Source organism: Sinocyclocheilus rhinocerous, unplaced genomic scaffold (genome assembly GCF_001515625.1).
Source record: "Sinocyclocheilus rhinocerous isolate Xijiao unplaced genomic scaffold, SAMN03320098_v1.1 scaffold2183, whole genome shotgun sequence".
Lineage (NCBI taxonomy): Eukaryota > Metazoa > Chordata > Actinopteri > Cypriniformes > Cyprinidae > Sinocyclocheilus > Sinocyclocheilus rhinocerous.
In genome coordinates, this window is record NW_015634579.1 from 224,003 (window position 1) to 250,185 (window position 26,183).

The 26,183-nt window shown below is 35.3% G+C and overlaps 3 protein-coding genes across 5 annotated transcripts in view; 1 reads left to right on the forward strand and 2 right to left on the reverse strand.

Moving 5' to 3' along the window:
* Nucleotides 1-66: 66 nt before the first annotated feature.
* LOC107745926 (NADH-cytochrome b5 reductase 2-like) lies at nucleotides 67-4,462 on the forward strand. Its single transcript, XM_016559963.1, is given in 10 exon segments — nucleotides 67-523; nucleotides 1,278-1,436; nucleotides 1,536-1,608; nucleotides 1,743-1,849; nucleotides 1,963-2,092; nucleotides 2,309-2,392; nucleotides 2,512-2,597; nucleotides 3,927-3,997; nucleotides 3,999-4,024; nucleotides 4,134-4,462. Coding segments are annotated over 10 exon segments (924 nt in total). The 5' UTR covers nucleotides 67-508; the 3' UTR covers nucleotides 4,307-4,462.
* A 774-nt stretch (nucleotides 4,463-5,236) lies between these two features.
* Nucleotides 5,237-10,269, reverse strand: rep15 (RAB15 effector protein). Its single transcript, XM_016559964.1, has 4 exons — nucleotides 10,079-10,269; nucleotides 9,833-9,898; nucleotides 7,228-8,030; nucleotides 5,237-6,255 (listed from the first exon to the last, which is right to left on the reverse strand). The coding sequence occupies exon 4, from the start codon at nucleotides 6,214-6,216 to the stop codon at nucleotides 5,470-5,472; it is 747 nt and encodes a 248-aa protein (XP_016415450.1). The 5' UTR covers nucleotides 6,217-6,255; nucleotides 7,228-8,030; nucleotides 9,833-9,898; nucleotides 10,079-10,269; the 3' UTR covers nucleotides 5,237-5,469.
* An 84-nt stretch (nucleotides 10,270-10,353) lies between these two features.
* ppfibp2b (PPFIA binding protein 2b) overlaps nucleotides 10,354-26,183 on the reverse strand; it is a 59,519-nt gene continuing 43,689 nt past the window's right edge. The window contains exons 11-30 of one of the 3 annotated variants that reach the window (XM_016559960.1): nucleotides 25,276-25,337; nucleotides 25,073-25,148; nucleotides 24,862-24,974; nucleotides 23,862-23,929; nucleotides 23,571-23,645; nucleotides 23,072-23,132; nucleotides 22,828-22,863; nucleotides 22,362-22,503; nucleotides 21,280-21,312; nucleotides 19,132-19,164; nucleotides 18,899-19,034; nucleotides 18,119-18,241; nucleotides 17,882-18,032; nucleotides 17,328-17,439; nucleotides 13,711-13,799; nucleotides 13,496-13,618; nucleotides 13,267-13,392; nucleotides 12,883-13,071; nucleotides 10,829-11,450; nucleotides 10,354-10,556 (exon numbers count right to left, since the gene is read on the reverse strand). In XM_016559960.1, coding sequence (XP_016415446.1) covers nucleotides 11,247-11,450; nucleotides 12,883-13,071; nucleotides 13,267-13,392; nucleotides 13,496-13,618; nucleotides 13,711-13,799; nucleotides 17,328-17,439; nucleotides 17,882-18,032; nucleotides 18,119-18,241; nucleotides 18,899-19,034; nucleotides 19,132-19,164; nucleotides 21,280-21,312; nucleotides 22,362-22,503; nucleotides 22,828-22,863; nucleotides 23,072-23,132; nucleotides 23,571-23,645; nucleotides 23,862-23,929; nucleotides 24,862-24,974; nucleotides 25,073-25,148; nucleotides 25,276-25,337 — 1,952 coding nt within the window. In that variant the 3' untranslated portion in view covers nucleotides 10,354-10,556; nucleotides 10,829-11,246. The remainder of the gene's footprint in view (nucleotides 10,557-10,828; nucleotides 11,451-12,882; nucleotides 13,072-13,266; nucleotides 13,393-13,495; nucleotides 13,619-13,710; nucleotides 13,800-17,327; nucleotides 17,440-17,881; nucleotides 18,033-18,118; nucleotides 18,242-18,898; nucleotides 19,035-19,131; nucleotides 19,165-21,279; nucleotides 21,313-22,361; nucleotides 22,504-22,827; nucleotides 22,864-23,071; nucleotides 23,133-23,570; nucleotides 23,646-23,861; nucleotides 23,930-24,861; nucleotides 24,975-25,072; nucleotides 25,149-25,275; nucleotides 25,338-26,183) is intronic. The other 2 variants (XM_016559961.1, XM_016559962.1) reach the window with 2 other exon arrangements.

The window sequence follows — 26,183 nt, forward strand, 5'->3', positions numbered from 1 at the left end:
CTTCTTGTTCAGAAAAAAAAATCTGTATATTTTTTGTAAAATCTTTCTTTCTAAAGTATTCTGAAACAATTTTGATTTTTTTAAACCAAGATCACCTTTGCTAACTCGAATAAAACATTTTAAATCTTCAAAAATGTCAGGCATTTCTGTTCCTACTCTAATGGCCTTCGCCTAACCTACTGTACTTGAGGGCTTTCCTTGACCCATCCCTCTGAATGTGTTATCATGCAGTGGAGTGATCCCACACCATTCACACAGATACATGAACAACCATAGGCAGTGCTCTGTCACAGCCTGCTCATTTGAATATTCTATTCCTATTGGCTGGGGCCACTGCGAGGCCTACTCCAATTGGCTGCATTTCATTAACTCCATACTCTTCTACTATCAACTGGCCTTGGTGCAAAGGTTGGAATACAGCAAAGAAATGAACCATGAACAAATTCTACCTCACATACGCTGAACCCTGACCATACTAACGGATGCAATACAGGAAAAAGACTGCAGCATGGATCAAGTTCTAGTGAGTAATTTATTTCTCCCTTTTTAAATTGACTGCACTTTCACAAATTCACTGCTTTGCAAAAAGCAATTAGCACCTTCGCTTTCCTCCCTGTCAGTTTCACAGTTGTCTGTTGATTTTATTCTGGTTCGAATGACAGCAGTGGAAAGAAGGTGAGAAGTGATTACAGACATATGCAGGTTATCAACTCAATGTTGAATGTAGCACAATATGCCAATAGTTTATAAGTGTTAGTTGTTCTGTATACTGTCAAATGCTTAAACACACCTACTCTGTTATTATGACTATTTTCACATTTTAGAATAATAGTTAAGTCATCAAAACAAATGCAAGCATGGGAGTTATGTGAACTCATGCAATTAAAACAAAAGAAAAAGTAATGTAGATTATATAATTAATATTATTATTAAAGTTAATATAATTGTTAAAACTAGTTTATATATATATATATATATATATATTACATATGTATATTTTAACTACATTTTGTCTACAAAATTATAGAATAATTCTATATTTAGAATACAGAATAATATAGTTAAGTCATTAAAATATTGCAAGCATGGGAATTATGTAGTGTTGAAATGTTAGATAATTAAATTATATTAAATAATACATAGATTTAACACTCTAGTTCCTTTCCTGAAAAGAAAGATATGCATTTATAATTAAAATGTTTAGTATAATTAAACTTTAAATTGATATTTATCATTTTTATCATTTAGTTGTAACGTGTTTAACATGTACTTTGCAGACAGTACCTGTGCTAATCGGGATATCTATAGTGGTGATCACGGTCCTCTTCCTCCTCCTAAAACCAGGAGGCTCCAATGGAGGCCGAAAGCAGAGCAAGTTTCCCAAAACCTTGCAGGATCCCAATGTGAAATATCCATTGCCACTCACAGAAAAAGAGGTCAGTCAGAATTTAAATGTGAACAGAGATTTCTCCTGCAAAGGAAAGCACGAATATTACTGCAACTCAACTGAACTACTTGCATTTGCTTTGCAACAGGAAATCACTCATGACACGAAAAAATTCCGGTTTGGTCTTCCGTCCTCTTCTCACGTTCTTGGTCTCCCTATTGGTAGGACATTGCGCTATATACCTTTATCACGTCAGCAGAATCACCTGACCTTGAAATCTGACAACAGTATAATTTCACAGTATCACCTGAGTTTCACTCATTTTCTAAGGCGGATCTTGTATTCTGTGTCACAGGTCAGCATGTTTACCTGTCTGCAAAGGTGAATGGGAATCTGGTTATTCGTGCATACACACCTGTGTCCAGCGATGAGGACCAGGGATACGTTGATCTAGTTGTAAAGGTGCGCTGCAATACATTTTGTAGTTGCAAATGACTGGTTATGTTTTATAGTTGGCTATACTTCATACGTTTAAAAAAAAAAAAAAAATCCCTTTCTTTAATATCTTACGGCAGGTCTACTACAAAAATACTCATCCAAACTATCCCGATGGAGGCAAGATGTCTCAGTACTTGAATGATATGAAGATTGGAGACACCATTGACTTTAGGGGTCCAAATGGATTACTGGTATACAATGGAAATGGTAAGGAAAAATACAATATAATAGCCTAACATAATTCTCACATAATTTACAATATGCACACCACTGCTTTGTATGATGCAATGTATTCAGTCACTAGAGGGCGATGTCTTATTATTTTAAGATTGCTATAACAAATGCATGACCTGCATACACGATGCATTTTAAAATATTTAAATGCTTCAGATGCTGAATATATTTCCTTACTGACATTTACAGGGCAGTTTGCTATTCGACCTGATAAAAAATCTGAACCCAAAGTGCGGAAGTTCAGACACGTGGGCATGATTGCTGGAGGAACAGGTAATGATGGACATATTTTGAACAGGCTCCAAAGTATTCTTAGTAGGTTTCCAGGCGTTGCTGCCAAGATAATTCATCAAAATATGTATTAATTGAAGATGACACGTTCATTCTTTCAGGCATCACTCCAATGCTGCAGCTGATCAGGAGTATAACCGCAGATCCTGCTGATAACACCAAGTGCTCCCTTATATTTGCCAACCAGGTCAGTCACATTTATGACGAAATATTCATTAAGCGAACAAATAAATAAATAAGCAATTCAATACTGTAAAAAGAGATCAATATGCGTATGGAGATTAAACACGGCAAGCAATATGTTTTTGACAATGAAATTCGGGGCCTAATGTGACATAGGCCTACTAATGCGATAGCCTACAGAATTCTCTTTCTTACTAATTATTATTAGTAGTAAAATTTTTTTTTTTGTTCAGAAATGTTTTGTTCATGTGTTGCTTTACAGTAACAACATCTAAACATCCTCAATTAAGTAAATAATATAGAAAAACTTACGTTTCATACATAAATTAGCTATTCACTTGCATACATTTTTCGCCTCCATAGAAAATAGTTCCAACGGTAGTCAAAGCTTTACCAACGTACCGGCGGAAAGCAGGACTGGACTGGAGTCAGTTAGTGAGTGGAGCGGAGTGATAGAGATAGCGCTGCATACCCTCTCTGTCGAGATCCGTTCCGGGTTTTCTGTTTTCACTTTCCCCGGTCCAAGTCAAGCAGGGAGCGAAATAAAACTTTGACGCTTGTAACTTTGAAAAACTCGTTCCATACTACAAGACAAAACCCCACGCAGCTCCACTTGCGCGGGAGAAAATACTGACGCTCTGACTTCAATAAAACTCGCTCTTTTCGTAAGACAAACTACGAACTGCTCGCGTAGTCTTCACTGAAATACAGTGAAGACAAGCGGAGTGATACAACAGTGAACTAGTGCTACAACAACCGCTTGACCAATCAAATCAAATTGAACAAATTGTTCTATAAAAGTAGATTAATTTACTTTAGTAACAATAATTAAATGTTTCCCCCTCGTTTTAATCAATTACTCATTGATTTAAAATTGTTATATTTTTTCCTAATCACAAAAACATTCCCAACTGAATAAGCAAAATAAACAATTCAGATATTTTCTGAACACAAGTCTTAACATCTCACACAAATAAACATCTTGGTAGATTTCTCTGAAAACAAGACTTAATATCTTATGTAATTTTTATGTGGTTTCTTAATTATAGTGGAGCATATAAGTATAAATATAATTTTCCATTAATAATAAAAAAATATACAAAGTTTCATAGGAATGATGGATCCTCTAAATAAAAAAATAAATAAAATTTAAACTTTTTAATTTTGCAGAGATTTCTAAACACTTGTTTTGAATTACAGTAGTATATTTTTCACAAGTGTTAACACATCATATTTGACACTTGCCAAGAAGCACATTATTCACACTTAATAAACATCAGAACACCTCATGTTTGTCAGCTGTGCTCTAAGAAAGTGTGTTTCACTCCCACAGACTAAGAAGGACATATTGTTACGCAAAGAGCTGGATGAAGTTCATAGAAATCACCCCGATAAACTCAATCTGGTGCACACTGGACAAGCCCTCTGAAGGTATACAGTTCATATGATATAAATATCTAGATGAATACTAATAATGATCATTTGACTGCCCTGCAGTAGAGATGACTGTGAAGGTTTTCTGTCTATGTTCTTGTGACAGGGTGGAAATACAGCAAAGGGTTTGTTGATGCTGACATGATAAAAGACCATCTCCCGCCTCCGGCCAATGATGTGCTCATCGTGATGTGCGGTCCACCCCCCATGATCCAGTACGCGTGTCTGCCAAACCTCGACAAGCTGGGCTACAAAATAGAGAATACTTTTGCATACTAATCTCCTGCCAATGATATTGCACAAACAAATTCTCTGATAATTTGTAAAAGGTGGTTTACATCTCGTTAAACATGTCAAATTGTTGCCAGATGTAGGTTTAAAAATAGATTTTTGTTAAACCCATTTGGTTTTGTTTGTGGTAAGTTATCTCAGGAAAAAAAATCTTTTTTTTCCCCCCCCAAGTTGTTTTCCATGGTTTTACTTTTTTTTTTTTACACGATGTATGGCAAAAAATACAAAAAAGGAAAACACCTTCTGGATTAAATACATTTTTCATTTCTTACAACCCTCAGAATATTTGATTAGATTTAGATTTATATAGATTCTCTGAAAACAAGACATATGTTAATTATTGACAATGATCAAGACCAATAACAATCAAGAATTTATTGATTTATGAATGGGTGCATTTAAATAAAAAATATGAATATATGTTATAATTAAAATATCATTTTGACAGATTTCTCTGATAACAAGAGTTAATATATGAAATAATGTAATGCCAATTATTTTTGCTGTAAAAGGACAAAAAAGATGAAGGATAAGATTTTTCCATGAGTGGAACATCTAAATTAAAAATACAAATATTTGTTTATATAAAAAACAAGCGGAGAGAGAGATAGATAGAGAGATAGATGGATAGACAGATAGATAGATGGACAGACGGACATACTGATAGACAGACAGACAGACACAGACAGATAGATAGGTACTGTAGATAGATACTGTAGGTAGATAGATAGATAGATAGATAATATGTATTTCTGCACATTATTTTAATTGCATCTAGTAACAGTTAAGTATTGCTGGAGACAGACAGACACCAGACACTAGTTATAAGGCTGGAAAGTCTAGGGAAAGCATCAACATACAGACCCAGAGTTGCATTCATACTGTAGATAGATACTGTAGGTAGATAGATAGATAGATAGATAATATGTATTTCTGCACATTATTTTGTATTTTAATTGCATCTAGTAACAGTTAAGTATTGCTGGAGACAGACAGACACCAGACACTAGTTATAAGGCTGGAAAGTCTAGGGAAAGCATCAACATACAGACCCAGAGTTGCATTCAAAGCATCTGTTACCAAGTGGTGAGCTGCTCGTTAGAATAAACCCACAAAAAAAGGTATTAAATCGAGTAAAAACAGCTCAGCTGTTAAGTAAACTTAACAAGCATGGTCAGAGGATCGCCACCCTCCTTACCAACCACTGCTTTTAACATCTCACTTGGAGTGACGAAGCATTTCGCACCTTTGAAGAAGTGATCGATAAAGACCTGGTCAATCCTCACACACTTCCCCACAGCTGCTTGCAGATTGTTGCTCAGCAGCCCGTAAATGTTCCCCTCGTCGTTCTGGCGCCCAAAAAAGAGGAAAAGCGCGTAACAGTCTCTGCCGATGGAAGAGCAGAACTCCACCATCCTCTCAGCTTGGGTTCTTTCCACCACATCCATCCCGGCCATGCGCATGATGTCGCTGTAGATATCCAAGGACAGCTCCTCGTCGTTGTCCTCTGTTCTTTCCGGCAGATGAAACACCTGGACCGCGATCTGGATTCGGGGGTTCTTGCTGGGCTGATCCAACACGGCCCAGACCCAGTGGGCACCCAGCAGGATCCTCTGTTCTGGGGTCATGGCCGTGCAGTTGAACGTGTCGGTGAGATTCAGCAGGCTGCTGTGCTGGATGTAGGTCATCAGAAAGATCTCGCTTAGGGTTGAAGGACTTGGGTGGAATTTGTTCTCCGGATCCCTGAAGAGCAGATACTCCTTTGTCCTCGATGAAGCCGCCTGGATGCAGTCGCTAAAGAGGTGGATGAGGTCTGCCGAGGCGGTTTTGTTGGGTTTAGCCCATAAGGTTCTGAAAAAACTGGTTTTGGCTTCATACTGCAGATCTGTTTGCTTCATTCCAGCTGGTCTAGTTCAAACCGTGGTTTCCCTTATACACTGGAAATATTGATACATAATTACATTATTGCATTTTCCATTTACTATTTCTTCAAATTTTGCTTTATCTCATCAAGTCAAATTCAAAATGAATGAAATTTAACAACAAACAAACAAACAAAAAATCATAAAAATTATTATTTTTTTAATACTTAATTATTAATTAATTGATTAAAAGCAACTTTGTAATGTTTGCATTTTTAAAACCGAATAGTTTTATTTAGGGCTGTCAAAACCAATTAATTGTGATCTGCATCCAAAATAAAAGTTTGTGTTTACATAATGTGTGTACGGTGTATATTTATATGTATGTATAAATACACACATATACATGTATATATTTAAGAAATATCTACGTATGTATATTTACATATGCGTGTATATTTGTATGTATATTAAAATATATACTATCAGTTAGTTTTTTAAAAGATATTAATACTTTATTCAGCATTAATGCATTAAATGATAATTTTTTTTATTCAACAAAGAAAAATATCAGTTTCCCCCAAAATAACAAAAACGGTTTTTAACATGGGTAATAATAATAACAATAACAATAACCACCACCATTATTAATAACTGAGCACCAATAATACAGTAATTGTGAAGATCTTGTGACACTGAAGACTGGAGTAAAAACTGTAATATTTCACAATATTTTTGATCAAATGAATGCAGCCTTAGTGAGAATAAGAGACCTCTTTCAAAAACTGCATTAAAAAAAAAAATATTCCAAACTTTTAACCGGTAGTGTACACGCACACACACACACACACAGTTTATTTATATTTTACAAATTCTATTATAAAGTACAATATCTATTATTTCTATTATTACAAATGAACATTTAACAACAAAAATATTAAAATAATTAAAAATCAAATAGGTGGCATCGCTAACATTACAGTGTTTATGTTATAATAAAATAGTTGTCAATGGACATGTAAAATGTTGTCAGGTAAAATAACTCACCAATATTATTCTTTCCTTTGTACTGGGTGAGAGTGAACCTGCGGTTGGATCTTTCTTCTCTTCTCTGGAGTCCTATTAAGATAAGTGTGCTCATTTAAAGCTTAGCCGTCATATAAGGGCTTCCCAAAGTTTGTCACTGTGTTTGTCAGTTGGGTCATGGGACACATTGGGCAAGTCGTCATACACAGCATAAAGCCACCTAGCACCACAACAAACCCTTTTTAACTCTTGGGGTGGATTTAACAGAGGTATATCAAGCAAACAACCATACCTTCTCAAAAAACAAACTGCTTTTAACATATTACATAGTTTTGAAAAAAGATTAAGTAAAACAGCCTAAGAAAATGACAAAGTGTTGGGCAAACAAAGGATTTAGGCTACTTACATCCAGTTCCATTGGCTACATGAATACAATATTTTAAGAAAAACACATTGGTTGAGGTAGATGATTTCAACTATTGACAGAAAGGCTTTTGTAGGTTTGAAAAGTGCTGTCCACATATTACACAAAATCTTTTTTTTTTGTTCGCTCTCTCTAACACAGATCTGATTGCCAAACAGTACACTATAACCTCAAAACACATCAAAAATAATTAGTAATACAATAACAGGAATAGTAGAGCTGTGTTCTTGAGCTGGATTAGGTAGGATTGTGTTACTCTTGTGTTACACAGTTCAGGTCCTGAAGCTTTGAGGGTGAGGTGGGTTAGGTTGAGGTACGCTCTCGGCGGGACGGTGGATCACACTATGGCGGTCTGGCTGCGTCTCATTCCTCTCAGCAGCTCGTCTCGGCTGAGTAAGTACTGTAAGTGAGAGGAGGCGAGGGTGCCAGGATTAGTCCGAAGATCTGCACAAGTTAAACCTAGTTAAGCAGAGTTAGGGCCCCGTTCAGACCAAACACGTTTTTTTTTAGATCTGAAAATGCAAGGCGCACTGCACTGCCTTTTTTTTTTGGTGACTTTAAAAAAAAAAGAGCAGTGCACTGCTAGGCAACCACCAATTCAGCTGTCCTGTCAGTCTAATCAAAGGATTATAGCGCGAGCGCTCTAAAATCTTTGGTTTTTGCTGTTAAGTAAACTGCCATATTAACAAAAACCTTAAAAATACAGCTCCGGCCCGGGTAACCCGTGACAGACACCAATAGTTTCTCCTCCATCATTGCAGTCTCCGGTCAAGTACAACGGTTAACTTTCGTCACCACAACAGAAGGCCTGCCTCTCCATTCATTCGATTGGACAATGGAAAAAAACGCGAATGACGTTGGGTGCTTTTCTGCTCAAAGTTGCTATTTTTTTTCAACTTCAGAGTGCACCTATTAAAGGGGTCATATGGTGCGATTTCAAGTTTTCCTTTCTCTTTGGAGTGTTACAAGCTCTTGGTGCATAAAGAAGATCTGTAAAGTTGCAAAGACTAAAGTCTCAAATCCAAAGAGATATTCTTTATAAAAGTTCAGAGTCAGCCACACTAAAAAGACAGTATAAGTCATTATAATCAGTAATGATGTCCCAAACTGGATGCAACAAATGCCTCGTTTGTAATGGGTTTTAATGTTTTTGTCTCGTCGCTCCTTTTTCAGACCGATAAGCTTTGTAAAAATCGAGGCGTTTCAAAAAGGCGGGGCATAGAGGAGAAACAATAATGTACAGTATGTGGAAAATAATGTGTTTTTTTTACTTTAAACCGCATAAACACATTTCATTACACCAAATACACAAAATAATGTTCTTTTTAGCAGCATCATATGACCCCTTTAAAACGTGAGGCGCAGCAGGCACCCGGGGCGCATAAACAGTGCGCAAAACGCTCACTGACAATAGAAAACAATTTTAAAAAGGCGCGTCTCACTCCAAAAAACGCATTCTGTCTGATCAGGGCCTTAAACCTAAACATTTTGCAATATGCGACACTAGGGCTGGGTGATACACTAAATTTTCACTTTTTTAAAATTCATTTTTGGTGTTTTTGCCTTTTATTGTGATAATGATAGGAAGGAAAGAGGGAGAGAGAGAGAGGGGGGCGGGATCGGAAAGGTCCAAGAGTCTGGATTAGAACTCGGGACACTCATAGCACAACAGCACTACATGACAGAGCGCTGCCCACAAGGCTATCAGCGCCAACAAGATTTTTAACTTTGATAATTTTGCTTTAAAAAAAATCATTTTAAGCATTGTAAATATTGCAATTTTTATTTGGCCATTTGACCTTTTTAACATTTCTAGGGTTTTCAAAAGCAAAACTTTTTAAAACAATTATTATTCTGGTGCATATAAATACAAAATATAAATTTAATTTTCCCTTAATAATTTCAACAGAATGATGAGTCTTACTACAACTACTAAAAATATAATAATAATAATAAATCCTAAGTAGTGTCAGTTCGAGCAATATATGTAAATTATTAATTATATACATTTATATACATATATTTCAGTTATATTGCATTGAAAACGACAGCAATATTCACATTGCTTAATTATGTAATTTTTATTTTAAAATTTTATAATTGTATCATTTTAAATATACTGTATATTTAGGTTAACAAACTATTAGAATAATAATTTGTTAATAGACATTCTAGAGTTAAAAAAGCAAGTTATCCACTTACTGTGAGGTTGTTAATTCCCCTGGATAAGGCCTCAATCTGCATCCCTGATCCTTTAGTGTGCAACAGCTGAAAAAACATGATATCCATTAAATATATCAACGTAAATAATGTAAGTTCATATTCATCATCTTTTGGTCATAGGTAAGTACATATATAGTTACTAATAGATGGAATATTAAGAAGAAGCAATGGGTGATAATGAAGTGCAAATATTGTGAAGAGAGTGAAATGTATATTAAAAAGTACCTGCACAAGTGCATGAAAGTCCTTTCCCAGCATGCACTTCTCCACATTGTGAAAATGGGCGTTTGGTGGTGGCCAGACGCATGGATGACAGCCGGTTAATGCTTAATATTTGCAAATCATGCATGTCGATGTCACTTTTCAAAGTTTGTTATTAAAAATATGATTTAGTTTTAAATTGTATACAGCCGGGAAAACATATTCATCAACAATGATAAAATTAAGGGAAAAAAATATATAGCCACTCTATGTCCTCAAAAAACACAATATCACTGTGATTGAGGAGGTTTATTGATTATGTCACGATATTTTGGATTATATGTCGTTACAGTATCTTCATCTGAAGAGGCAAGATATCTACCTATAAAAATACTCCTGTGCATTTTATTGTATGAAAATAACTTCATCAGATTATTTAAAATGTGCTGCTGAACATTTAATAGTAGTCTGTATGCTTTTTAAAAATTCACCATAAATATACCTTTAAATTAATCCCTAAAAATGCAAATATTGCACGAGATTGTACACTGTCTTTTAAAACAGCACAGATGTTAGGTTACAAAAATGGAATACTTGTTAGATAAATCTCCTAATACATTTTTTACGATTCACAAAAAAATGATATAAAGTTAAATGTGTCTGTCTGTCCATCACAGGATAAATGGCACTATTCTGCTAAACCCTGCTGCCTTTGTGAGATCATGTCATTTACATTACTAAACCCTTGGATTTAAAAATTCACCATAAATATACCATTAAATTAATCCCTAAAAATGCAAATATTGCACGAGATTGTACACACTGTCTTTTAAAACAGCACAGATGTTAGGTTACAAAAATGGAATACTTGTTAGATAAATCTCCTAATACATTTTTTACGATTCACAAAAAAATGATATAAAGTTAAATGTGTCTGTCTGTCCATCACAGGATAAATGGCACTATTCTGCTAAACCCTGCTGCCTTTGTGAGATCATGTCATTTACATTACTAAACCCTTGGATCCAAGTCTTCCTGCAGTGTCCATACTGCTGTCTTGTGTCCGTCAATGAGGGATGCTATTAAATGGCACTGAACAGACCCAGGGTGTCGTTGGGAGGTTGTCGTGGTTTTGTGGGATATGGGTGGAGGGTTATTGGCTGCAAGCTCAGCGGTGACGGCTAGTAGAGCGTCAGATCTGTAGAGCTCCCACCTGCACCCGTCTCTCTGGGTCCCTGTCAAAGATGGGACTCAGGCCCCTGAAGCCGCTGTAGGGCCGGCTGGCCCCGTTGAGCAGGGCCTGGGCTTGTGAAGCGTCTAGAGGGCAGATGTAGTCTGTGGAGTCGTCAGAGCGCTTCTTACGGTGACCAAAACTGGAGAAACCTATCTTACGTGGCTGAGGAACCAACAAATGAAGAATAAAACACAACAGCATGAATAATAGGGACCAACATATATAGACTAACAGTATAACGGTTGTTTATAGATATCAGAGATGTCTTCTTATATTTCATTTAATTGTGCATGCACATTTCCAATATTTTTTACATTTAAATGACCTCAAATTATAATTTACAATTAAATTACCTAATTGCCATCATCTAATGCTTACTTAAAGTTAATATTTAAAACAATAATAATTTAATAACACTGTAAAATTTTTAGCAAATCAAATATCCAAAATGAATATCCATTTTGTAAATTATGTTGTAATGCCCAAATTCACTTTTAGTTTAATTAAAAAACTAACTTTTAGTTAGTTTTTTGTTTTATTATTATTATTAATAAATTACATTTCCCCACCAAATTTTATTCTTTTTTCATTATTATTAACTTCCATTTAAATTAATATTAAATTAAATTAATTAAATTAATATTCAAATAATAATTATAAGCAATAATAATAATAATAATAATGTTTTCCCCCCACCAAATTCAATTAATTATTATTAAATTCCACCAGTTTCATTAATTAATTATTACATTTAAATTAATTAAAATTAAATGAATTGGGCTGGATATCAGAAACTACCTTTTGATACGATACACATTTTGATTAAATAACAATAATAAAGAATATTTTTCCACCAAATGTAATTCTTTTTTTTCCATTATTATTAAATTCCATTTAAATTAATATTCAAATAATAATTATAAATAATAATAATAATAATAATATGGGTTTTTTCACCAAATTCAATTAATTATTATTAAATTCCACCAGTTTCATTAATTATTACATTTAAATTCATTAAAATTAATTAACTGAATTGGGCTGGATATCAGAAATTACCTTATGATACGATACACATCTTGATTTGATACACTGTGAATTATCAAATTATCATAATCAGATTGTGATTGAAACTATCAAATTGTGACAATATACCAGACCATGAATCTCCAGAATCAGCTTCAAAATGTTGCAAAAAGACTCAAAACAATAGAAAAATAATAAGAGACCCTTTAATGCTGTGTGTCATCTTTACAGGAAATAATATATTTCTCTGCAGAGGTAGCGTATTTAAAACACACACTCTTTCCGTTATCAGGAAAATGAATGGTTAGCTCAACTGCCTAAAAGACGATGGAAATGTTTCATCTAAAGCTTCATTGTGCTTAGTAAGTGTTACACACTGTAGGAGCACTTGCTCAGCACATTTGCTCTAGATGGACTAAGCGAAATGGAAGTGTCAAAACACATGTGCTGCATCAGCTGAGATTAACCAGGAATCATGTGTTTGCGTGTGTCAGGGCTTCCGGCTTCATTCAGCTGCACGGATGAAGGGGTTTCTAAAGATGTGGTCAGCAAATCTGTGATTTCTCACCCGGACTTTAGCGGTGGTGGTCAGCGGCGTGTAGCCTGATGATTCCAGGTACTCTTGTTTCTCCTGCTGAGCCTGAGAGCCCATCAGCGTGTTGAAGTTAGTGGCCAGATGCCTCCTCAACAGAGTCTTCTGAGGGGGGATGTTCAGGAGCATCGCCAGCGTGTCCGAGTTAAAACGAGGTTCCAAGATCTGGGGGAAAAAAAGAAGATCTGGAGTTGCTACGGTGTTCTGAGAGGTTTCTGTGGTGTTCTGGGTAGTTTTTAATGTGCTGCTATGCATCTCCTAGGGTGTTCTGGATAGCTGGCTGCTGGTTGCTCATCAGCCCAAATGAAAAGCGGCCATAAGAACTAATTTAGGAGACAAAGTTTGATTCGAGTTACTCACTATGAGTCCTCCATGCACTCCGCTGCCTCTCAGGTTGGGAGCGTATTCTGCCAGGTCAACCGATCTGAGCCACTCCATCACACGGTGATTGGACCACTGAACAACCTCAGAAGGCGACGTCTTATTCTGTCAAAACAACACGAATTTGCATATAAACAATGAGCATTATCAGTTCTGGAAGTGTTGAAGTAGATCGGCCTCTTTTTGTTTCTGTTTATTTCATCCTCACCTCATCTCCAGGTCTTCTTTTGAGGCAGTTGGGGTTGAACTTGTTAACATGTAGGACGTGGATAGCACACTTGATGCTGAGATGATGCAGCTGACTGCTGACTTTCAGGAACAGAAGATCATTCTGAAAATAAAACCAAAATACCAATATTGATCACATATGATGTAATAGTTAATTCCAGTCCGGCACTATAGGAAGTTAACAAAGATGTTTACCACTGTCAAGTACTGCAGCATTCTACCGTCCACACGTCCTTCACTGAACTGGTCTTTATACTGCGGTAAACCAATATCATCCAGCCAACCTGTGTAGAAATAACATATAGTTTCTTTTTACAGCGTGTAATTTCTTATTGGCATGATCTAAAATACATATGTGTGTATTTATGGAGAACTAGGAGTGTCACTTAAAATAAATTAATTATCAATTGATTAATTCATACGTTTTTTAAAATTATTAAAATTATTTATATTACATTAATTATACGTTTTCAAATGTACAATTAAATACACACTTAAAAGTGTTTAATTCATGTTTTAAAATGTAGTTAATAAAAGAGCAACAATTTAGATGTTGCATTTTTAATACATTCAATTATTAATTCCAAGTATTTTTCAATTTCAAAGGTGAAATTTGTTGACATTTATATATTTTTTAATTAGGGCTGTCAGTAGATGAAAATTTGTAATCTTATTAATTACATGATGTGTCGATTAATTCATCTAATTAATCGCAAATTAAATTTGGCTGTAAAATTACCCACAAAAGATAATTTAAAGCTATTATTGTGTTAAATGAGAAAGTATCAAGTAGACATTACAAATAGTAGCTTCAGAAAGAAATATTTTATTTGATTCAACATAAAATTTATTACACAAACATTTAGGCTACGGACTAACATAAACTATGGAACATAAAAAAAGAGAGAAAGTCACTGGTAACCAAATCAGCTTTGTTACCAACAGTCTTCAAAATACCTTCTTTTATGTTGTGCAAAAGAAAGAAAATCATACAGGTTTGAAATGACATGAGGGTGAGTAAATGATGACGGACTTATTTCACTCCTCCCCTCACTGCAGCCGCCTACTCTCGCCTACATTTCAGGCGAGGCGCATCTCAAACAAGCCTATTCATTCATTCATTCATTCGATTTGTTCAAACAGCTGATTCATTCAGGAATGAAGTAAAGGGCTGTGTTTATGAATGGGCTTTTGAATCATTGGTTCACCGATTCTTTCACAACGTGGATTCATTCAGAAACTAAACACCGCTGTGTTGCTTGCAGTTATGGATTTAAAGGGAATATATTCTTTGCAAAATTGAGCAAAACCACATAATATTTTGTTTAAAATATAACACAATATTAACTTCTTATTTACTGAACTGTTGTATAAAATAACATTCAAACTCGTGATATTCGGGACTAAAACTTCACTTGTCATATTGTTCTCGCTGCTCGTGTAATATTGCTTAATCATTTGATATAAATATGAGACAAAAACTCATACAGTGACATTTTTGGCCCCAATATCTTGAATTTTAGGGCATAACTGCATTTATGGAGTCGTTGCCCTGCATCATATTTGTCAACAGTCAACTGTATGAAATGTAAGATGACGTACAGGTCTGGGGGCGGGGCCAGTGCGTTAACTGCATTAAAATATTTTAAATCACGCTATTTTTCATAACTAATTAAGTTAACACGTTAAACTGACAGCCCTAATATTTATTAATCATCTTAATTATTAATATTACATGTTTTGTCTTATGGAATTGCACATTTGAAAGTGGCTTGAGTTGACAGTAGCAGCAGCTTGAGCTGGAATGCGGATGTTAACGTATTTAATTGACAACCATTTATTTAAAATTGTAGCAAACTAATTTTTATAGGCTAAAATGTAAATATTCTGACTGACAGAGTTAGGACTCTAATCTTATTCAAATTATCCACTGCTAGCATCACACATTTGTAGATCGTGAGGTAAAACCACGCATCATTAACACAGTAAAAAGTAACTATATGATTTCTATTGTTCTATAAACTATAAATGCACAACACCTGCTAATAGCAGCGTTTTAATGGCACTATAACAAGCTTCATTTTCTTCCCACAAAATATAATTTCTTCTTTTTTTCTCACAGTATATCGGCATCTACCACTGAAAAACCCTTATCAGATGTCAGAGGGGCCACTTACCTCCACCTGCAACTGACCCAACCTCCTCTTCAGGTCTGTGGTGTCTTCTCCTGACGTCAGCTTCTTATGGAAGTCCAACTCTGCGTCAAGCAACTCTTTCTGTGCCTACAGATGAAATAATAGTTATACTTAAATTCAGTAAGATCTTATAAAAACAAAGGTGGCAATCTATGTAACTACAGATTCGAAGTTCTGGCTATAATCAGATAGCAGACACTATGATCTGTGCTATGGCATCAGAAGCTTCTTTCAGCAGTAACACCAGGTCTATAAGAGTTGTCTTACATCTGTTTTTGACTTTGTTTGTGTGCTGTTGGCAGTAGCTTGTGAGGTGGGGCTGATCTCATTCTTCAGCTGAGAGATCTTTTCTGTCAGTTCTTTGAGAGTCTTCATGATGTTGGCTCTCTCCTCTGGCTTCATCCCTCTGTTCTTTTCCAGGCGGTTTATCAGCACCTGCAGAAGACGTTTCAGGTTTAATGTTACATTAAACTGCATGTACGAAACCTCTAGTACAGTTCTGTTATACACTTCTTGTATATTATATTCATTCAACTAAAACTGAATCAGGACAAGTACGATTAAACACTACTTATTACAAATAGTAGCTTCAGAAAGAAATATTTTATTTGATTCAACATAAAATTTATTACACAAACATTTAGGCTACGGACTAACATAAACTATGGAACATAAAAAAAGAGAGAAAGTCACTGGTAACCAAATCAGCTTTGTTACCAACAGTCTTCAAAATACCTTCTTTTATGTTGTGCAAAAGAAAGAAAATCATACAGGTTTGAAATGACATGAGGGTGAGTAAATGATGACGGACTTATTTCACTCCTCCCCTCACTGCAGCCGCCTACTCTCGCCTACATTTCAGGCGAGGCGCATCTCAAACAAGCCTATTCATTCATTCATTCATTCGATTTGTTCAAACAGCTGATTCATTCAGGAATGAAGTAAAGGGCTGTGTTTATGAATGGGCTTTTGAATCATTGGTTCACCGATTCTTTCACAACGTGGATTCATTCAGAAACTAAACACCGCTGTGTTGCTTGCAGTTATGGATTTAAAGGGAATATATTCTTTGCAAAATTGAGCAAAACCACATAATATTTTGTTTAAAATATAACACAATATTAACTTCTTATTTACTGAACTGTTGTATAAAATAACATTCAAACTCGTGATATTCGGGACTAAAACTTCACTTGTCATATTGTTCTCGCTGCTCGTGTAATATTGCTTAATCATTTGATATAAATATGAGACAAAAACTCATACAGTGACATTTTTGGCCCCAATATCTTGAATTTTAGGGCATAACTGCATTTATGGAGTCGTTGCCCTGCATCATATTTGTCAACAGTCAACTGTATGAAATGTAAGATGACGTACAGGTCTGGGGGCGGGGCCAGTGCGTTAACTGCATTAAAATATTTTAAATCACGCTATTTTTCATAACTAATTAAGTTAACACGTTAAACTGACAGCCCTAATTTTAATTAATATACTGATAAATAATTAATTGTATTTTTTTTTACAGCACTAGTCTTATTAGTATTAATTTATTAATTATTATTCATATTCAGAATGTCTGCATTTGTCTGGTAAGTTTGGTTTATGGGTACATACGTGTGACCCAGATGTGGTCCAGTTCAGAGGATTTCTCAGTGATTTTGGTGCTGAATGAGCGCAGAGCCAGCTGGAGCTTCTTCCTGTGTAGCGGATGTTTAATTCCCAGCTCCTACATGTGAAAAAAAAAAAACAATTTAGAAATCAAGATGGTTGCAACAGCATATTGGTTCTTTAGTAATTTATCAATGTCATGAAATGAAAACAAATATTTAGCAATGTTCAATTAAAGAAGCATAAAGCCTCACGTAAATGCTATAACCGTTCTGATTCATTGAAAACCAAATCCGAACACATAATTGAGTGGGTTTGGTAGAACAAATTAGTAAGTCGCACAGCATTACTGAGGCGGAACAGAGGTTAAAGCCGCCCTGGCAGGTTGAACCAAACCAGGAAGTGATTGGCACCACAACAACCTGAAGCGAGAGGCATAGCCAAATCATTTCACATGGACCGCCAGGTGTTGAATGAGGAAATCAGATTGTTAAAACCTGGACGCTGTTGATGTAAGCCACAGGTCTGAATTTGTTGAATTTGTCAAAAGTATCTCTCACCTTCTCGAAGTCCTGCGAGGAGGCAGAGAGTAGAGTCTGACCGCTAGTGACCCACTGTCTGGCCATATTCACGTACTGACCCAGACCAAACTCCTCCATCCATACACACACCTGATCACATGACCATTTCGAGAAGGGTGCGTTCGTGTCGCTGCAGAACACACATGTAGAATATTAGAAACAGGAATAAAGGTGCTTGCTTATGTCTAGTAAATCTCATTGTAGGTGCTGAGATACCGTGCAGAGGCACCGGTGCCCAGGCAGGTGAGTCGAGGGCCGGCCGTGGCCCTGAAACCCCCTCGCTTAAAGTCAGAATCAGAACTGTCTGCAGGAAGACTGCCTGACTGTGTTCTCCTGATCCTGTGAAACAGACAAAAAATAATGGTAAAAAAAAAGAATAGTAGCCAATATCACAGGTCTTCATGATACAATCAAATCCTGAAGGATAAAATGAAAATTTTGCCCTACACTAATTTCCATAAGTATTACACACAATATCACTTAAAGGTCCCATATTGTCAAAACTGAAATTTCCTGGCTTTTTTCACGATTACTGAGGTCTAGGGGCTATAGCACCCAACATCACAACAAGATGATATTTTAATCTCCTTATGTAGCCAAATCTGCGCTGGTTTGAATGGGCCGCCTCCAGTTTCCCCTTTGTTTTGCTGCCTCCAGCTAGCGCTGTGACATCGCTGACCCTAGTTACCTGTGGTTGGCCTGGCCGTGCGTCACTCAGAAAACAACAGGCCAATCAGAAGAGAGGCTCATGAATATTAATTAGACAGACCAAAATCGACCTGTTCTCAGCAGAGCTCCTGAGAGAGGAGCTGTAAAAATATATTGAGATGGTTTTTGGTATTTATACCGCAAATATATATTCTTAAGGACATCAAAACCTAAAATAAAACTCCAGAAAGGTGTACAATATGGGACCTTTAAAAATACATCATATTATAAAACAATGTTTTTTTTGAAAGCTGTCTTTTATCCAATAAAAACCCCTTAAATACTCACTTTCCCCACAGTTTTCGAATGCCTTTCTGGTTCTTCTTGTGCTCTGGTGAAACGGGAGACTGCTGACCTGATTCTACTCCAGACGACATGGGCGAAAGGTCAGACAAGGTCGAGTCATCTGTCTTCTCCAACTTCCCTGTGAATAGGAAGTCATTCACTTATTCAGTTATGTGTTTCTGTGTTTTCATAAGTTCAATATTGGATTGAATACACATTATTGTATCTTTACCCACCAAGCGCAAACTGATCATGCTTTCCCCGAGGCCCTGCATCAAATATTAGCCATGCAAGAGAGCAGAGGAAAAGAAAGCAAAGACTTACGTCACAATGCTGCAGAGCTGATATTCATTTTTACTTCTATGGAGCTTATTTTTAAACTAAGAGAAGTTGATATTAAAATCATAACAACAACAGTAAAATAAAAATAAAAAATCAATACAATAATTTAATATTTCCTTACAATGTTTTAAAAAATATAGTGATTACATCAGCTCTTTGAGTTTTTAAGATTTTTCTAAGAAATCTTTTAAATATGTCAAATGATTGTCAATTAATGAATCTATCAAGAATGAGTCTACGTATAGCATCAATTATTTAGTAAATAAATATTACTATGTAGAAAAAATGCATTATTCAAATACATATTCATTCATTATTAAAAATAATTCATTTATATATATTTTTACACTATGTAAAAATTTATAACTTTCAAATTTATATCCGTTCCGATGGAGAACGATGGAGGTAGTTTAAGTAAATAAGCAAACCAACCCTAGTGCAAAATAAATATACTGAAATGTATTTGAAATACTTTTATTTCATGCTATAAGTATACTACAAATACATTTCCATATTATGTGCTTAATAAAATACCCTGCAGTTTTGTTTTTGGTATACTAATCTGGTAAACTTAAAGTCTGCTAAATTGGAACAACAAATTTGTGACCCTGGACCACAAAACCAGTCATAAGGGTCAATTTCTCGAAATTGAGATTTATACATCACCTGAAAGCTGAATAAATAAGCTTTCCATTGATGTATGGTTTGTTAGGATAGGACAATATTTGGCTGAGATACAACTATTTGAAAATCTGGAATCTGAGGGTGCAAAAAAATCTAAATACTGAGAAAAATCGCCTTTAAAGTTGTCCAAATTAAGTTCTTAGCAATGCATATTACTAATCAAAAAATGAAGTTTTGATATATTTACGGTAGGAAATTTACAAAATATCTTCATGGAACATGATCTTTACTTAATATCCTAATGATTTTTGGCATAAAAGAAAAATCTATAATTTTGACCCATACCATGTTTTTTTGGCTATTGCTACAAATATACTCAAGTGACTTGAGACTGGTTTTGTGGTCCAGGGTCACATTTTGTACTTAATGCGCTTTAATTGTGTGGAAGTAGTGCTGAACTCCAACTAAAGAAAAACTTACTGAAGTATATTTGATTGCGCTAAAGTGGAACTATTGCAAGTATACTTCAGGTACACTTTAAATATCTTGCATTTGAAGACCGATATTATTCAAAGATCATACAATCCTAATGAATAGTGAGAATTAAACACATTTTAGGCTTATTATTAAGAAATGTGCATTGTCCAGAAGTAGTACTCAGGGTTGCCAGGTTTTCAAAACAAAACCAACCCAACTGCTACTCAAAACTAGACCAAAACAAGCCCAGTCGCGTTTCGAGGGGGGTTCCCAGGTAAAAATCGCATTCGGGGGGGTAATATACACATTTTTTGGCGGGGTTCAACAGGTTATATTCGCATTTTAGGAGCTAAATATCACATTATTAGGGTTGCTTAAACCCGCGGACATGAATAACAACCCGCGGCAACAGTGTTGAAGTAGCCCAATTCCGCGGGAAAACCGCGGCCTTGGCAACACTGGTAGTACTCCAAATAAAGTTTCATTATAATTTTTATATCAGTAAGTCTCGAGTGAAATGTCAGTAAATATGTTAACAGATTTGAACTATACTTAGTACTTTATACTTTTTATTTATACTTAGAAATGAATGTATTTTGAATATATTACTTTTTTACCAAGTAAAGCAGGGCAAACGCTTGTAAACGTTTCTAGTTTTTAGCATCAAACTTCTGTAGCCTATATGAAACCCAAATGGATTTCTCCTTATTCCTTTTTTTCCATATACAGTACATTATATTTGCATCACATCAAGTTTAAACTCAAAGCAAAGTAGCAAGGCTCATACAGTATAAACTAAGTCTAATCTCTGAGAGGAAAAATAAAAATCCTCTGCTTCAGCTTTAAAGAATCAGGATAGGAGAGCTTAGGTTAAATCCAATATGACACAGCAAGTGTGTGCTCTGTGGTCGCATGCTAACGTGAGATTGAGAGGACAATACCTAAAGCTGGAGCGCTGGCGCTTCGGCAGCGATCTTCGCACCGAGCGAGAGAGGGGAAACACATGCGGAGACAGTCACACAGCCCAAGAGATGGATTAGTCAGAGAGAAAGTAAAGAGAAGATACACAGAAGCCCATGCAAAGACACCATAGTGTTAAAAAAGCAGAATAAGATGGTTAAAAAGCTGTTATGGTCAAAAAGCTTAGAGGACAAACGTTCTCAAAAAATAGAAGAGCAAACAAGCACAATCACACCAGCTAAGGTTATACAGTATTAATAACGTCATATAATAAAGATTATGGCTGTGTCTGAAAGCTAAAAAAGCAGGGAGTATACAGAAACATATTCAGAAATTTTCATATTTTATTCATATTATATTATATTATATTTAGTGCTCTCAAGCAATTAATCGCGATTAAGCATCCAAAATAAAAGTTTTTGTTTACATAATATATGTGTGTGTACTGTGTATATTTATTATGCATACATAAACACACACATGCGTGAATATTTATTTAAGAAAAACTTTACATTTATATATTAAATATATTTATATATAATATAAATTATATGAATGAAAATATATACATGTAAATACTTTCAAAATATATACTGTATGTGTGTGCATTTATATATACACATGAAAAATATACACAGTACACACACATATATTATGTAAACTAAAACTTTTATTTTGGATGCGATTAATCGCGATTAATCATTTGACAGCACTAATTATATTATATTATATGAATTTTTTAGCTAACGAAATAATTCACCCAAAAACGAAAATTTGCTGAAAATGTACTCAGCCCATCCAAGATCCAAGTTTGTTTTTTCATCTTTTTGTTTATTTGTTTTGGTGTTTCTTCAACAGATTTGTACAAATTTAGCATTTTGTGACTTGCTCCTACTGCAGTGTTTTTGGGTTAACTATTACTTAAATTTATAACAAGAAATAAACATTGTACACACTAAATGCATGGTTCCCTCAAAGGCTCACTTAAATTTGTTTTCAGACAGCCCATGTAACAAATGATTTCAACACAAAGAACTGTGGGTGCTGTGAGAAAATTGCTTACTCAGGTTGAATTCGCTGTCTTCACTTTCATCAGGTGACAGCTGCAGTGGGGAAGACGGCTGCAGTCTCACTCCATTCTGCTCTGGACGGCTAAACTTGCCCGGAAGCGTCTGGTATTTGTTATTTTCAGGATTATATCGGTTCTGTGGAGGAAATGCATTTATCTTAGCGATTAAATATTTATGTTGAGATTTTTATATTGCTATAACCATAAAAATGCATAATTACAAACAGCTTTAGAATTTAATTAAACATATAAATAAATAAATACACATTTTATTAGAACAACAAGAATGCAAGGTCTAAGCAGCTTCTTGTTAATAAGCATTTTTATTAAAATAAGCCAGGCAAACAAAAAGATATGCATATATTATGTTAACTAATGCATGTGCATACAGCAAATGCTACTGTTGTGCTTCTGGTGTTGTGTTTGCTTTAGTTTATTGGTTTATGTTAGCTAATAGTACCTCTAAAACAGCCTCTACTGGTTGGCCCACTACATGCTTAAGAAAAAACAACAGTCAAAACACAAGTCACATTGTTAGTTGAAACACACAAATTCAAAGCACTATTGTTCATGTTAATGTAGCAATAAAGAGATCGGAGTTGAGTTATTCAGACTAAAAGCATTTTGTTAATGATATGAGTTAGTTGGGAACAAGAAGCAGAAGAGTCATATTTATTTATACAAAATGATTCAGGTTTTTGTACCATCTGTAAGCTTCCACTTTGGAGATCTTCCAAGCTGGTGGACAGCATCCGTGGCATTGACCTGAAAATAAAACCATGCACAATTATATCAAACAAGCTTTGCTTATGTTATTGCAGAATAAGACATTATTGGTTCAGGTTACTAACAAATGTAAGCTGGAAGCACATACACATGGTGGAAAAACAAAAGATTGAAGACCGTGTCCAAAAAAATTGCAACATGATTTTGCACAAATACTGCAAAATTGTATTGTCATTTCTGCTAAATGTATATGGGTAATTGACTGTTGTGAAAAAATATGAAGCATAATGTCCTAATTTAACATGCACCCAAGGAATATTGAAAACATCGAAATATCACAGGAAATACTCCAGCTACAACTAGACCGATTAAGTAGACGACAGCGTGTGTGGTGCGTGGCAAAAACATCACAAGAACAAGGCCACTGCTACTTTAGAAAGCCTTTTAGACAAGCACAAACACACACACTCCACTTGCCATTGTCTGCTGTAAAAGCCCAAGTCGCCAATGGATACCATCGAGGTCTCCTTGGAGGGCTGTATACCGCGACAGCTGGGCCAGAGAAGGATAGAATGGGATGGAGTGCAAGGAAGAGAGATAGAGTTGACAAAATCACATTAGCTTGGGTGAACGATTGGGACAGCGAGTTTGCAGCAAAATGATCCTTCTCCCATAGAGGCCTCCTGATCCCTATTGCCTTTAAGAACAGCGGCCCACTGAGACTCTGCTATCATCAGTGTACTGTTAGTAATACAAACTCTTGCTCACCTGGAGTCCAGTTCCCTCTGTAAACATGGAGGAGAGACCAGGAGTGATGACGGGCCTCGGGAAGACATCTGTGGAGAGTAAAATAAATAGAACTTAACATAAAAACTGAACCAAAGATGAACCAAGAAATATGGAGACAAATGGACCATAATCTACGCCTTTGTGTTTTAGCATTTTAGGTTTTCTCCTGAATTCCACTTTTCCACATTGTCTCTGCAATTTCAAATTAAACTGTTTGTTCAAACACTGTACACCACTGTTTTGTGTCAATAGGATTGTTATTTTTGAAAGAAATTCAAATTCAGTTCTTTTATTCAGCAAGTATGCATTAAATTGATCAAAAGTGACAGCAAAAACATTTAAAATGTTACAGAAGATTTCAAATAAATTCTGTTATTTTAAACTTTACATTCATCAAAGATGAATGGAAAAATGTATTATAGTTTCCACAAAAAAATATTAAGCAGCACAGCTTTTAAGCAAGTAAGAAATGTTTCTTGAGCAACAAATCAGTATATTGGAATGATTTCTGTGACACTGAAGACTGGAGTAAATTCAGCTTTGCCATCACAGGAATAAATTACATTTTAAGATATATTCCAATAGAAAACAGTTATTTTAAATTGGAATATTATTTCACAATTTTCTGTATTTTTGTATTTTTAATAAATGTAGCCTTGGTGAGCATTAGAGAATTCCTTAAAAAACATTTAAAAAAATCTTACCTACCCTAACCTTCTGAATGGTAGTGCATAAGACTTCTGTATCTAAATTATTACTGGCTAATTTCTTCATGTGTAAAACTACCCACTTGGTGGATATGAAACCATGAGAATCACATGTTAATGTGTTTATGGTTGTGACATTGTGATGATTTCTGAATGACCCGTTTTTCCATTACTGGTCTGGTTGTACTAGAAAGGGAATATAAATGAAGCTCAAAACAGCAAGATCGTGCTGTTTTACTGTGATATGACCTGTTTAAAACCTTGAACGGTACCTGTAGCTCTGATCTGGCAATGTCAGAGTATGCTTTATGCGTCAGGGCTCTTATCTTTTGATTGCCACTAAGATCCTCTTCACTGCTGCCAGACAGCAACATATCGCTGGCCACTGAAGAGAGAGAGAGAGAATCACATTCAGTGTCAAATTCATCTAGTAACAGTGAAAAAAACATTAAAGCAGTAAAATTAAGTTTTCGTCAAAGGTACCTTGAGAAAGGGCTAAGCCGTCCTTCAATTTTCTGTACTGGCCCAACAGAAGATTGAGTTCCTCTATGTGTCGATCCTTCAGAAACATAATAGAGTTGATGTTTAGTCCATAAGCAAACCCCTCTACCTGTTACAACACGCATGCTGCTTCCTGCTGATTTTAGACCTGTTAACAAATGCAAAGCGCATAGATGTTTGCTTACCTTTTGATTATTGGCAGCTATTAGTGTCTCCATTCCAGTTTTTAACCTCTGCAGCTCTTGATCTAGAACAGAAAGAGCAAACAAAACTTAATATGCACCATTACATCATTATGGCAGTGTTGGGGAATTTACTTTAAATTATAAATAGCATTAGAGTTTCAATGTAGTTAAACTACAAGCAAGATTCCCTAAAATGCAGTTATTTTTTCACAGTCAAGCTATATAAAATGTTGTTACTTTTAGTTAGCCACTCCCCGACACTGCATTGTGGTGACACACTCGATTTACAAAGCACACAAATAGATGATATTGAGGTAAACCAGCCCTCCAGAAAAGCTCAGAAAGATGTGATGGTCTTTCTGAAGGTTTGCCAGGAGAAATACAGTAGTTGACAGGTGAAACACTCTTTAAAACAACATTCTCTTTAAGTGTGTACATGCTTGTCCAGATTGACACATGCTTTTTGCCAAGCAGTTAATTACCCCAAGACTCATAGCAGAACATCATGCTCAGAAAAATTGTCTCTGTAACTGACATTGTAGTCAAAAACCTCTGGTTAGAGCTGGCTGACCACCGCAGCTAAATTAAGTGAACCAGCTATCATGTTTGAAAATCCAGCTTGACCTCCTTAAAGCTAGTATTTCCAGCAGGGAAACCTTCCTTCTGACTCTATTTTTATAAAAAAAAAAAAAATTAACATTCATATTAGTAAATTAATATAACATTTTAGTAATTATAATTTTCATTACAATGAATTTACAATACAATGGGTCAATTTAATATTATTTTTAATTATTATGTAATATATTCAACAGAATATATAGGAATACATTACAAATAAAATCAAAGTCAACTATAACTTATAATGGCACCAATGTACTTTTTTATATATAATTTTTTATACTTTC